At 36.6% G+C, this 14060-nt stretch overlaps 1 protein-coding gene and 1 long non-coding RNA gene across 5 annotated transcripts in view; both read right to left on the minus strand.

The window, feature by feature from the left end:
• The window catches only part of LOC114156923 (V-set domain containing T-cell activation inhibitor 1-like), a 57368-nt gene that overhangs the window by 584 nt on the left and 42724 nt on the right, over positions 1 to 14060 (minus strand). For 2 of the 4 annotated variants that reach the window (XM_028037543.1, XM_028037541.1), the window contains 6 exons: positions 4589 to 4927; positions 4463 to 4504; positions 2452 to 2787; positions 2326 to 2367; positions 985 to 1083; positions 496 to 549 (listed from right to left, as the gene is read on the minus strand). In XM_028037543.1, coding sequence (XP_027893344.1) covers positions 496 to 549; positions 985 to 1083; positions 2326 to 2367; positions 2452 to 2787; positions 4463 to 4504; positions 4589 to 4927 — 912 coding nt within the window. The remainder of the gene's footprint in view (positions 1 to 495; positions 550 to 984; positions 1084 to 2325; positions 2368 to 2451; positions 2788 to 4462; positions 4505 to 4588; positions 4928 to 14060) is intronic. The other 2 variants (XM_028037542.1, XM_028037544.1) reach the window with 2 other exon arrangements.
• LOC114157021 (uncharacterized) lies at positions 97 to 488 on the minus strand. Its single transcript, XR_003598072.1, has 2 exons — positions 351 to 488; positions 97 to 269 (listed from the first exon to the last, which is right to left on the minus strand). It is a non-coding gene; the product is annotated as an uncharacterized LOC114157021 (long non-coding RNA).

The following is a 14060-nucleotide window of genomic DNA, read 5'->3' on the forward strand; positions in this document are numbered from 1 at the left end:
TTTAATTGGTCTGATGTAATTATAATATTAAACATGTTTTAATTGGCTTTAAGCTTCTCTGTTGAAGAAAACACAACAAAGAAGAGAAAATCTGAGTTATGTGTTTGCAATTTTTAATAGATTTATTTATATCATTTTATGAATGAATGTTGTTGGATTTTGTTTTCTTGATTCTTGGCTGTTTTTCTTTAGTGTTGTCCAGATCCGGGGCCACAGGTTGGTCACCTCTGGTCTAAACCTTCATATCACTGTTCAGGTCAGTGGGAAAGCTGGTGAGCCAGGAGTAAACCAGTCAGGTCACCAGTTCATTGCTGCTACATCAAATTATCTAGTCAGTCAGATTCAGTCACCAACAAGGAAGTTCAGTTTCCTGGTTTGATGCTCAGCTGTGATGTTCAGTGACTGCAGTCCTGCTTAGTTTATCAATGAGCAGGAAAATAAAAAAGTAAAGAATCAATATAAGTTAATTATTACATAATTGTTCCATTTCCATACCTCCATAATTTCTCCTTTGTTCATTTTGAGACTTGTTGCAGCAGCGTGGAAAAACTGTACACAACAGAAAGTAAACAACAGTGAATATTTAGCTTAACAATATAAATGAGTGACAATATTTAATTCTCCTTAACAGTTTTTGTCTGGTAAAAATGTTTCATCAACCTGGGCAGGCAGAAAGGCTACAATAAACAACAAAGACCTAAAAGAGAAAAAAGTTACTCATAATAGTTTGGTTTCTTGTTTTTCTTTTCTTTTCAGACAAACACCAACAGATATTGATAAATATGTGAAAACTGAATAACTTTTCTTATACATGTTTATCCACACAGCTCCATGTTTCTGAGTTTTACTTCTCTTCAGCTTCAGATCAGTTTTTGCAAACTATTAAAAACTATAATTTTCTATCAATTGGAAACATGCATTTATGGAGAGAATCATTAATTCACCAAAATCCTGCAAGACTTACAAAGACAATGACTGACTTACTTTGTTCACCTCTGTGGCGACGTACAACATAGTATGTGATGAAGGCGAGGATGATGAGTGCTCCAACAACAACACCACCAATAACTCCAGGTTCAGGTCCTGTGACAAAAAAGAAAAACAGGTTTTTAAAATTCCGCTTCTGAATATTTTGAATTCAATTTTGCATATTTTTGTTTTATTAATGAGATCAAAGTTGTGAACCAACAGTCACCTCATCATTCAGGGGCCACCATTTACTGCACCACACACACACACACACACACACACACACACACACACACACACACACACACACACACACACACCCACACACACACACACACACACACAGATGAAACCAGAACCTTTTTATTTTTACTGTCTGACTCTAAATTGTATGAAACCTTTTTTTAGTTTAGTTAGAAGGAACAAAAGCTAAACTTTTGTTTGTTAAATGCCAGTTTATTACTTTTCTTACATTTAGAAACTTTCATATTAATGTTCCTAGATGATGTCATAACTGTGTATAATCTTAAAGATTAATTCACATCCTCTTATTTCAAAGTAGGTCCAGTTGTGGATGTAAAACAAAAGTTAAAGAAACATTTTCTTCAAAGGCAGGAAGATTAAATCAGGATGGAGGAAAAACTGGATTTCCACTAGTTTGGTTCTTTCTTTGGTTCCTTTGTTCCAGATTTCTGAAGATGGCATGTTGATTTATTCAAATAATATTAATCAAATATTCACACCATAGAAATGCCATCATGTGTTCAGGAAGGAGAATAGTTTTAGTCATTCTTTGTTATTTACTCCAACAATTGTGCAAGGAAATGTGATTAACCTGATAATTAAATTATATATTTAGAGGTCAAATCAACCAGTTTATTGAGAAACAAAACATTTTACTAATTTATCCACATTTATCCACAAGTAAAATACTAATTTATTCAAGACAGTTATTGGCTCCCTTATTGTCTGAGTAAGTAAAGATACAAACATTGATGGACTGAAGTTGTTTAAAGTATTTCCAGTCATGCTGACCTGTTAAAGCTCTCCACACTGCAGACACATTCACCCATTCACTCTCACTAACACACACACACATTCATACACACACGCACACACACACCCACACACACACAAACACACACACACACACACCCACACACACACAAACACACACACACACACACACACCCAGTTATACACCTATTTGCAGATCAATAGGTATTTAGGAGTTATCTGCCTTGCCCAAGGGCACATCAACATGTGACCAGGGGAAACAGGAAGACAACAACTTTATCCACTGAGTCACAGTCGCTGTGCCAGTAACATCTGATTATCAGTTGTTAAGATATTTACCTCCAGAATGTTTGTCGGGGTTTTCATTTTCTTTTCCATCAACTGTTGAGGAATCACATTAAGTGTTAAAGATATCAACATTTTTATCTATTTTATCTTAAATGATTCTGAATCAATAAAGCTCACCAACAACCAGAGTAACATGTCCCTCTTCTGGCTTATTATGAACAGGCAGACGGCGAACACTGCACATGTAAATCCCTTCATCGTTCTTAGTTACGTTGGACAACTTGAGAGAAATGTCACCGAGTTCAAGCATTGTATGGTTGAGATAAGTTCGATCTTTGTATCTGTCGTCTTGAGATTTTTGGTCATCAGCTTCATGGCGGAACAAGTGAACAGTTTTACTGGAGTTGAAAATCCATTCGACTGTAGCACTGCTTGCGTTAAGTTCCACAAGACATGGTAGAATAACGTCGGATCCCACTTGTGCTTTTATTGGCTTTTCAAGTTGATATTCTCCTGGAAAGATAAACAATGCTTTTAAAATGACTGCACTCCTGATGATGTTCAGTTTGTTGCTCAACTATTATCCTTTAAATGCTTACAGTTGTGAAAACTGTTGGGACAACACAGTATTATTGAGTTCTTTCAAAATAAAAGCTCACATTTTTTCAGTTTTGTTTTTGTTTGTTCACAAATTGATGTCTAGTCATTATTTTATCAATCTCTGGAAAATAAAACAAGAAAATACTAATTTAATTAAAATAAATATCAACATTTTACCAGAAGAAAAAGTAGCAGCTATCCCATAACAGCTGGTGTTAAACCTGTTATAAAGGACAGGTATTTCCATAACTGCTAAAACCTGGAAAGCAGAGGCCTTATCTGATTTATTGATCAGAGTTTCTCCAAACCTTCAGTTTTAGTGAAGAGATCAGTTCCAGCAAACTGATCCATGGAAAGATCAGAGACAAATGAATCACACAGTCATTGTGAGGAGCAAAGATCGGCCTGTCATGTTTCGTGTTTTTCTGTGTGTTTATTTCGAGTTTTCTGAGTCTCCGTGTTGTCCTGTTCTCCCCTCGATTACTCCCAGGTGTTTCTCATTCCCTGATTACCCCCTGTGTATTTAGTGTCACCTGTGTGTCTGTGTCTCTGTCAGGTCCTCATCTAATGTGCAAATCAGTCCTTCGTGTGTCCAGTCGAAATATCAGTTTGCTACCGACGTTGAGCCCTGGCTTCCGCTCAGTCGTGCTGCCTGTGTTTGTGGACTTTTCTGGATTTTGTTCATTAAATCTTTGAAATGTAAGGTGCGTTACAAATAATATGTATTATTATTATTATTATTATTATTATTAATAAATCTTCATTATTCATCTAACCTGGTTCCATCTGCGTCTGCCTCACAACCTACACCGCATGACATGGCCTTTATGGTCTAATTTAACAAGATGAGCCACTGATCAATTTATTGATGACTGTTACATTTTGAAATAATAAAAACAGATTTCTAATTCAAGAACTTGAACCTCAATCAATAAAAACAAAAATCTAAAGAGGGTCATTAACAAGTTAACATCAGTAAAGGTGTGAAGCTGTGGACAGAGAAAGAGCAGAGCTGTATGGGAGACTGAGGTAAGTTAAGTCACCACTTCCTGCTGGGAAACTAAAAAACGTCTTTGATCATCAAATAGTTAGCAGGAAGGCATCATTTAACAAAGTCTGTGCAGGTAAGAACTTCATGGATAAACTTCTTAAAAATGTGTTTCACTCCTTAAAAACATGCTGGATTATAATGAAAGGACTGCTCCAAGACCACCACCACCAGTAACAACAACACCCCAAAATCCACGATGGCGTTTGGTGACAAAAAAGAAAAACAGGTTTATAAAATTCCGTTTTTGAATCTTTTGAATTCAATTTTGCATATTTTTGTTATATTAATAAGATCAAAGTTGTGAACCAACAGTCACCTCATCATTCAGGGGTCAACATTTACTGCACCACACACACACACACACACACACACACATTCATACACCTATATGCAGATCAATAGGTATTTAGGAGTTATCTGCCTTGCCCAAGGGCACATCAACATGTGACCAGGGGAAACAGGAAGACAACAACTTTATCCACTGAGTCACAGTCGCTGTGCCAGTAACATCTGATTATCAGTTGTTAAGATATTTACCTCCAGAATGTTTGTCGGGGTTTTCATTTTCTTTTCCATCAACTGTTGAGGAATCACATTAAGTGTTAAAGATATCAACATTTTTATCTATTTTATCTTAAATGATTCTGACTCAATAAAGCTCACCAACAATCAGAGTAACATGTTTCTCTTCAGAGAGATCAGGCAGACGGTGAACAAAGCAGCTGTAAATCCCTGCATCGTTCTTAGTTACGTTGGACAACTTGAGGGAAATGTTACCAAGTTCAAGCATTGCATGGTTGAGATAAGTTCGATCTTTGTATCTGTCGTCTTGAGATTCTCGGTCATCAGCTTCATTGCGAAACAAGTGAACAGTTTTACTGGAGTTGAAAATCCACTCGACTGTAGCACTGCTTGCGTTAAGTTCCACAAGACATGGTAGAATAACGTCGGATCCCACTTGTGCTTTTATTGGCTCTTCAGGACCAACAAGATGATATTTTCCTGGAAAGATAAACAATGCTTTTAAAATGACTGCACTCCTGATGATGTTCAGTTTGTTGCTCAACTATTATCCTTTAAATGCTTACAGTTGTGAAAACTGTTGGGACAACACAGTATTATTGAGTTCTTTCAAAATAAAAGCTCACATTTTTTCTGTTTGGTTTTTGTTTGATCACAAATTGATATCTAGTCATTTTATCAATCTCTGGAAAAGAAAACAAGAAAATACTCATTTAATTAAAATAAATATCAACATTTTACCAGAAGAAAAAGTAGCAGCTATCCCATAACAGCTGGTGTTAAACCTGTTATAAAGGACAGGTATTTCCATAACTGCTAAAACCTGGAAAGCAGAGGCCTTATCTGATTTATTGATCAGAGTTTCTCCAAACCTTCAGTTTTAGTGAAGAGATCAGTTCCAGCAAACTGATCCATGGAAAGATCAGAGACAAATGAATCACACAGTCATTGTGAGGAGCAAAGATCGGCCTTTATGGTCTAATTTAACAAGATGAGCCACTGATCAATTTATTGATGACAGTTATATTTTGAAATAATAGAAAAAGATTTCTAATTCAAGAACTTGAACCTCAATCAATGAAAACAAAAATCTAAAGAGGGTCATTAACAAGTTTACATCAGTAAAGGTGTGAAGCTGTGGACAGAGAAAGAGCAGAGCTGTATGGGAGACTGAGGTAAGTTAAGTCACCACTTCCTGCTGGGAAACTAAAAAACGTCTTTGATCATCAAATAGTTAGCAGGAAGGCATCATTTAACAAAGTCTGTGCAGGTAAGAACTTCATGGATAAACTTCTTAAAAAATGTGTTTCACTCCTCAAAGTGAATTCAGTTCTTCATAAGTTTCATGAGGATTGTCCTTGGACTATAATAGATATTGTTATATTTGTTTTATATATCATATTTATAAGGTTTATTATCTCATAAACATCATTTGATAAAAGATAAAAATGGAGCATTTTGGCTTTGAGCACAAATAAATTCAAAATGGTAGCTTTGGAATAAGTTCAGCCATTTCTATGGATGGAGTAAGTGTGTTTTTTTAGGTTTACAGCACAACATAATCCATACTCAGGATAAATTAAGACATGACACATTTTTTCTACAGGCTGTATTATCGAAGCAGTTATCTTTACACTCTTTCTAAATGTTTGAGGAGGTACAACATCCTGAAACTCAGATATACATGTTTGCGACCAGACTAAGGTTGTCTTGATAGCGGCTCATCAAATGGCTGCTGCAGATTTGCGACACTATCTTTGAAATTAATTATTAGTTTATTTGTGCGCCTTTGCGGACACGAAACATCTATGAAAATATGGAGAGCGAGAGCCGGAACTAAACTGCTGAACCAAACTTCCTGGATATCAGAGTAATTCTGGGTTTGATACGCACCTGTTTATTGTAAATATAGGCAAGTTTAGTAACTTTTAGTGTTGTTTTGAGATAAACCGCTACGCTGTGTACAGTACTGGGAGGAAACGAGGAGAGAAAAACTGAACGTACCTTGATCTGCGACGGGCAGTAAACTGATCAGCCAGAAGAGAACCGGAAAACATCTCATGATGTGTTCCTGTCTGATGAAGAGCATATTTCTGATTTTATTTTCAGTATTTAATGAAGATTTGATAAGTAGAAGTAATGGCCGAGATGTCTTCGAGTCAAAAAGTGAAATAATACTTTCTCTTTCATTTGTGTGTGTGGGGGAGGAGCGGGGTGTGTGTGCTCTCATAGTCCCGGAAGCTTCAAAGCTTTTAATATTGTTAATTAAGGAAGCGGGATAGCAGTCATATAGTCTGCATGTTAATTTATTATTTAATCCTCAGTATAAACATTGAGACATAGATCATCATCAAGCAGTACAACTAGAAATGGGCTATTTGAAGCCAGGAATCAGGGGGGAAGCACCGATGCGTCGGCGCATGCGTCAAGTCCTTAGACCAAACCCAGTGTCGTATTGTTTTCAGCAAGTCACGTGACCGATACAGGAAGTGTTTCTAAATGACACTGATGCACCAAACTGTGTTTATATGGAAGCGAATCTGTCAGCGGGATGAACTTGGATGCATTTGCCAAAATAATTCTTGATCTTTTACGTTACAGCGTCAACTATGGAGCCTGAAGGTAAACAAAAGATTCGTAGTTTGGGACCATTTTAATCTTATGTCAGAAAATAAGGTATTGATTATCACTTAGTTGTTGTTTCATCCGATTCTTTTCAGTTTCTACTGGATCTGAATCCCAATTCAGCTGAAATTGACTCTTAGTTTACTTTCATATTATGTTCTGCAGGTTAAGTTTTGCATGTTTCTACTTTGAAATTATACATTTCACAATTTTATTCTTAAATTACCCTCCATAAATAAAAATCTTTAGACAGATAAAAGGAAAATAAAGACAATCCCGCTATAAATAAATACAAAAAAGACATTTCCAGCAAAACAAACACATCCATGAAAATCTGCGTACAAAATATAAAAGAAAAAAATTAAATGTATATGAACAATATGCAGTGTCACTAAAATCAGTTTTATTTAAATAAATCCACCTCCTTAATGCTGAGTCATTATAGGGCATCAGAATGAAGTCGCAGATACACCTGGATAAACTCAGGTATTCAGCCGTTCTACAAATTATTCAGTTGCTTTTTATAAATTATTTTATATAAATGTATTGTTTACTTCATTTTTTTCTACAGCAGGAGAAGTTGTGTCAAAAACACGGAACAGACTAAATTTCAAAATATTAGAAAAAACTTTTTTTAAATGAAAATTTGTGAAAAAAAACAAACTGTCCACAATCATCCTCATTCCAAACACGTTAACTTTCATTTTCGTCACCTGGTTCATGTTCACATTATTTATTGACTGTGTCGAAGAATATAAAATATATTTTGAATTTAACTGAAGATATAACATAATACAATACATAATATATAATAAAATAAAATGACTTAAATCTTATTGTATAGACTAGGCCATCAAATCAGTCTGTGAACTACGTTGCCTGTAGAGATTTTTAATGTCCAGCAGGTGTCAGTATTCAGTGACAGTATCGACACAGTATCAATACAGTTTTCCTTTGGGTCAAAACGATACATGACGCCTCATTTACCCATCACTAGTGAATAGACAGTGATGAGGAGAGTGTATTGCAAAAACCATAAGTATAACTGATGCCTGTAAGAGAAGTAGCATCTAGCAGCATTAATAAATTATTATTATAAGTCTGTTAGGTGGATCTGTTTGCAGTATTTGTTTGTTTTTGTAAAAAATTAAAAGTTTGATTTAAATATTATAAAAAAATAAGAATGTTTGCTTTCATAACAGAACAAATAGATTATTTAAGGAAGTAAAAGCCTCTCATATAGGGAACATTTAATGCAAAATGATTTATTATAAAACTTCCTTATTTGCCAAGTAATGTTAGTATATGGGGCTGCAGATGGTCATAAATGAAGATGTTTGGGAGCTGTGGCTCTTCTTTGGGATCCTAACATGTAACCTTTCCATCAATATCCTCAGTAAGAGAGAACAACTTTCTGTATCTGATATATACAGACTTACAGAAACTACAGAGCTCTCTGGTTTCAGATACTTATCTACAGACCCATCATTAGGTAGGGACAGATGTATAAAATATGTGAAAATAAACTCATTTTATTGCAAAACAAAAATTTTCAAGGGGAAATTCTTGTTTTGCAATTAAACCCTGAGAAAATTTTGAAATTTTAAAATTCTGAAATTCTGAGCTGGAGCAGGTCTCACACACAGAGGATCACAACCAGTTTCTCCTCAACTACCCCTCACTTCCAGCACTCAGTGAGTCTACACACTCATCCAGCATCAACATCCGTCCTCTGAGACACTTTGAGGACGTGGCAGCAGCTGTTGCCGAGCTCAGAGACAAACTAAAGGACATCCTGAGAGACACATGGACAAACATTGAACTGAAGGTCACTGAAGTGGATGTTCAACCATCAGAACCAGAACCAAAGACCAGAGATGGATTCTTGAAACTTTTAAAAATTATCACTCTGGATCCAAACACCCTAAACAGATTTCTAATTTTATCTAAGGGGAAAAGAAAGGTAACATTTGCAAACCATAAACAGTCTTATCCTGATCATCCAGACAGATTTGATGGTTTTTGTTATCAGGTTCTGAGTACAGAGAGTCTGACTGGACGTTGTTACTGGGAGGTGGAGTGGAGAGGAGGAGGATCTGTAGCCGTTTCATACAAGAACATCAGCAGAACAGAAAGACTAGGATCCAATGACAAATCCTGGTCATTATATTGTGACACAAACAGTTACACATTTTATCACAACAACATTAAAACTCCACTAGAACGTCCAGTTTCCTCCAGAATAGGAGTGTACCTGGATCATATAAAAGGTATTCTGTGTTTCTACAGCGTCTCTGAAACTATGACTCTGATCCACAGAGTCCAGACCAGATTCACTCAGCCTCTACATGCTGGGATTAGACTTTACTTCTCATTTTCCTGTCCTGACGGATCCTCTGCTGAGTTCATTAACCCAGAATAATCAGCAGTGATTTGAGGTCCAATTGGTTAAAATGTGTATTTTAGTTTCCATTATTGTTTTGGAGAGATCATTGTTGTCATGTCTTCACTGTCCAGAGACCAGCTGTCTTTATGGAGCTACTTTGTCATCTTGTTTGTTGTTTTGTTGGAGTTTGTTTGGGTGCTGCCCCTCCCTGTTTCTGATCAGCAATGGAGGCAATCACTGCTCAGGAGGATTTTTATTTAACTAAACTAATTACATTTATTTCTGTGTCACACTGAACGTGACAAAGCAATAAATGTTGATGACAAATGTTGTTGTAAACTGTGATTATCATCATCATTAATCATCAAATAAGGACATCAGTCATTTATTGGACAAAGATCAGATTCTGGATCAAACTGTGTCAATAGTCGTCTTGTGACTCAGATTGTAAGCTCTATTTAGTTTTAGACAAATATCTAAATAAAGTTGATTCCTTGTTTGAATATAAAATGACTCTGTCTTATTTTGTTTGTGTTTTATTTTATTGCCTGTCAGTAACATTTCCAAATATAAGAAACTGCTGGTTTTCAGATGAGAATAAAGTGAATAGATTGATAAATCTATGTTGGGATAAACAGATTAATAAGTTGGTCTCTACATAACTGTCCAACTCATAAACAGGAGGACTAATTGTTTACATTGATTTCCCCACTTCTCCCTCATCATCAGCCATCTTTATTTTACAAAACATTGGCCTGAATATTATACCTGTCAAGTTGTAACCACAGTTAAACCGTCCCACCACTCCATCCTATGTTCAATATCCCTTACATTAGAAGACTGGTTTACAAGAAATCTAAAATAATTACTTTTCAACCACTTATAAAGCAGAATTAGTTGTTCAGAATGTGATAGGCCTACCTTTGTTGACAAATGCTGGATATTTGCATGTAAATTGTATAATAGAGCCTAAATGAAAACACAAAAGGCATTTGAAGAGCATTTATGTGCATATTCATGAACCATATCTACATGATATAATCCCTTTGAGTGCCATTTCAGGCAGAAATTGCATTTCACTGGGCAGAAAAGGGCAAACAAGACGAACCTTTGTTGTAACCGTGGCCATAAAACTGTCATTGATGTAAACATAATTTGTCTTTAAGAACTAAACGACCAAGAAAGTCATTCAAAACAGCTCAAATCAGTCTGAGGGTGCTGCGGCGACGCGCTTCCTCGCGGGGGGCGCGCCCAATCTCAACCAACCAGTCAGCTTGCTTAGCCTTAGGCACAACACCTGGTTTGTTTGTTCTTGCAGGTACAGACAGCCTGAGTGGCTGTTCTCGCGAGGCTAGTGTCAGAAGTACAATACAATTGTAGACTCATTTCGAGAACAGCTTCAGACCGGCAGAAAGAAAACACGTGTCTACAACAACCACTAACACTACATTGGGATGACCCTTTTCAAGAAAAACTTAATTTTAGGAGGGATCCTGGCGATTTTTTTTACTTTTCTGGAAACATTTGGCGGTAAGTAAAGCTTTTTTAACCAACTGTCAGTGAATCGGTTTGGGCTGTTATAATTCACATTTCGACATATTTACCATTCTACACTACCTAGAATGTTGGTTATCTAAAAACTAATTATTGACCTCCTTTTTTTCTACCGTATATCAGTAGTGACGTAACACGTTTTGGAAAGGACGATCTGAAAATTATACAAGCTTTGTCGCCTGCATTACTCTTACTGGAAAGGTCGATGCACATTTCTATCGATACTTGTAAATCTAACTAAAAAGTAAACTTCAAGTGATGAGTTCAGTCGATTGCGTCTAAATCAAGGGGAGTTTAGCTTTTCCAAAATTCAACTTCCAGAAAGTTCTAGAAACTTCCAAGTACTGTTTCCTCGCTCCAGCAAACAGAAAGGGGCGGGGACAGACCACTGTCAGTCTCATACCTTATTTGGAAATGGGACCATTGCTTTCCGGAAGTGAAGAGGGCGCTATTTCCTATATTAATTAAATGAGATAAACAATTATTTTATACATTATAAATAATATCTTTATATTTCCATTAATCATAGGAGGAACAAAAGAAATAAGGAGACATGAACAACAACATGATCATCTATAATAAAAATACCATTTGCAATGTATACATAAGAAATTTAACTGAGCAAAAGTCAATAACAAACAAATGAATTAGGTACACAGAAGAATAACAACCAGGGTTGTTAAACAGATGCAAGCAAAAATTCACATTTTTGTTTTGACGGTGCCATGTATATTATTATTATACTTTTTGTTGATAGATTCTTATATATAGGAAAAAATAAGATGAAACTATTTAGTCCATCAACGTGGAAATTTTCCTTCGACTCTAAAACGAAAAATCATATTCATAGAATCACATTATCAACAATTGAGAAGAGAGCAAAACACTTATCAAGTTATAGGTAAATATTATCATTTAGTTTGGTTAAGAATAATTATTGCCATCCATTTTCCATCCATCCATTTTCTGTTCACCCTTGTCCCTAATGGGGTCGCGAGGTGCTGGTGCCCATCTCCAGCTACGTTCCGGGCGAGAGGCGGGGTTCACCCTGGACAGGTCACCAGTCTGTTGCAATAATTATTGCACTGTCAATAAATGACTTCTAATAGATGTTCTTAGATGCCAGAGCAGGGGTCACCAACCTTTTTGAGACTGGGAGCTACTTCACAGGTACAGAGCAACACGAAGGGCTACTTGTTTGATACAGACATACATTTTCTTGGCTCAGCCTTTATAACAATAATACATTTATGTATATATGATTACATGCTGCCTGATCATATTAATGTTAGGGACTACTGACAGTAGTTATCAGTAATAATTTACCATGGCAGCTATGGTTAATTGCTATTATCTGATCCGAAGTTCTTAGTTCAGAGTTTTAAGTTTGATTCTCTTTTGCAGATTTTCTGTGTGATTCTAAATTGTCCTCAAGTGTCTGAGAGTCTGGATCGGTGCAGCTGCAGCTGGACGCACTGAGATTTTCCTTTAAATAAAAGAAAGAAAAGAAAAGTTATTGTATTTTTATTATCCAACCCTCTTTACTATTAACACAATTGTGGAGAAAAGAAAAAGTTCTTTTGTACCAAAACATCTTGTATGTAGCGCACATCAGTGTGAGTCTGTGGGGGTTAAAGGTCACGCCAAGGCCTAAATCTGATTGGTCAGTTTGCTTTTTCTGTGAGCTAAAAATAATGAATGGAGTTTGAACCTCCTGTAGTTCTATGATCTCGCCTGAGCTTTTTACAGTGTGCGGTTCTGGCGGGTCGCCTGTTTATTAGCTTTTTTTGTGGTTTCGCAAACTTAAAAGCTGACGGGTCACCAGCTGGCTGACACCAGCAGATGTCGGGAAAAGGTCCGACAGATCGGAGGGTAGCACAGAACTGTCACTGCACCTGGCCTGCAGGAGCACAACCACCTCTCCAACGCGCATCATGTGGCGTCGCACAAAAACAACATAAACATAAACCACTAAAGCAGCGCAGCCTTTTTTCGTTGTTTTGTTTTTACACAAACGATGCTAAATAATAAAGACATGGAAGCAAAGCCGTGAGATCAAAGGAAAGAGGAGGATGTTGATTCCCAGGTTCAGGTGATGTCAGACGTCCAGAGGAGGAGAAGGTGAAGCAACAATGTTTGCTTAATTTTTACTCTTGTGGGAAACGTTTCGACTAGATTAAATGGTTTAACCCGCAGTTTTAGCGCGACGCTCAGGAAGAGCAGCAGATGTCAGCTAACAGGTGACCCATCAGCTCTCCAGTTCGGGAAACATCAAAGATGCTCATAAACCGACGACCCACCAGAACCGACACGGTAAAAAGCTCAACCGGCATCCAAACCGCTCTTAGAACTACGGGAGGTTCAAACTCCTGTCATTCATTTTTAGCTTACAGAAAAAGCGCCAAGCCACCAAATAAACAAAAACAAACTGACCAATAAGATTTAGGCTTTGGCGTGCCCTTTGACCCCCACAGACTCAGACGTGTGCTACGTACAAGATGTTTTGACACATAAGATCTTTTGGTTCTCCACAATTTTGTTAATTGTAAAGAGAGTTCGATAATAAAAAATTCAGAAATTATTCTTTTCTTTTTTTACTTAAAGGAAAATCTTAAGGTAGGCAGAGCTGCTGCAGCCGTACAGCTGCAGGCGCTGCTGCCCTCCGATAAAATCCTGCAGGCGTCTGAGCAGTTCTGAATTTTAACCATAGAAAAGAGTTTTATGCATAAAACAATTTATTTTTAGCATTTTTTGTAAAATGTTGTTTTAACTTGAGTTGAGTTAAAACTCAAGTTAGAATGTTAAGTTTGAACATTTTAACTCAACAACCTCAAGTTGGATAACCCCAAGATCACTGGGTCTTCTTAAAAGATAGAGTCTCTGAGAACAGTTAAAGATAAAAGATAAAGATTAAAGATATAGCCAGTGTTTTCAGCAAAGTTGAGCTGACTGTCCAGGAATGACCCGAGGAATTTAAAATTTGCCACAGTTTCAACAGATTGGCCATCAAGTAGAACTGGAATCACTTTCAGGTCTTGTTTAGCTCAT

This window comes from Xiphophorus couchianus, chromosome 14 (genome assembly GCF_001444195.1).
Source record: "Xiphophorus couchianus chromosome 14, X_couchianus-1.0, whole genome shotgun sequence".
Taxonomy (NCBI): Eukaryota; Metazoa; Chordata; class Actinopteri; order Cyprinodontiformes; family Poeciliidae; genus Xiphophorus; species Xiphophorus couchianus.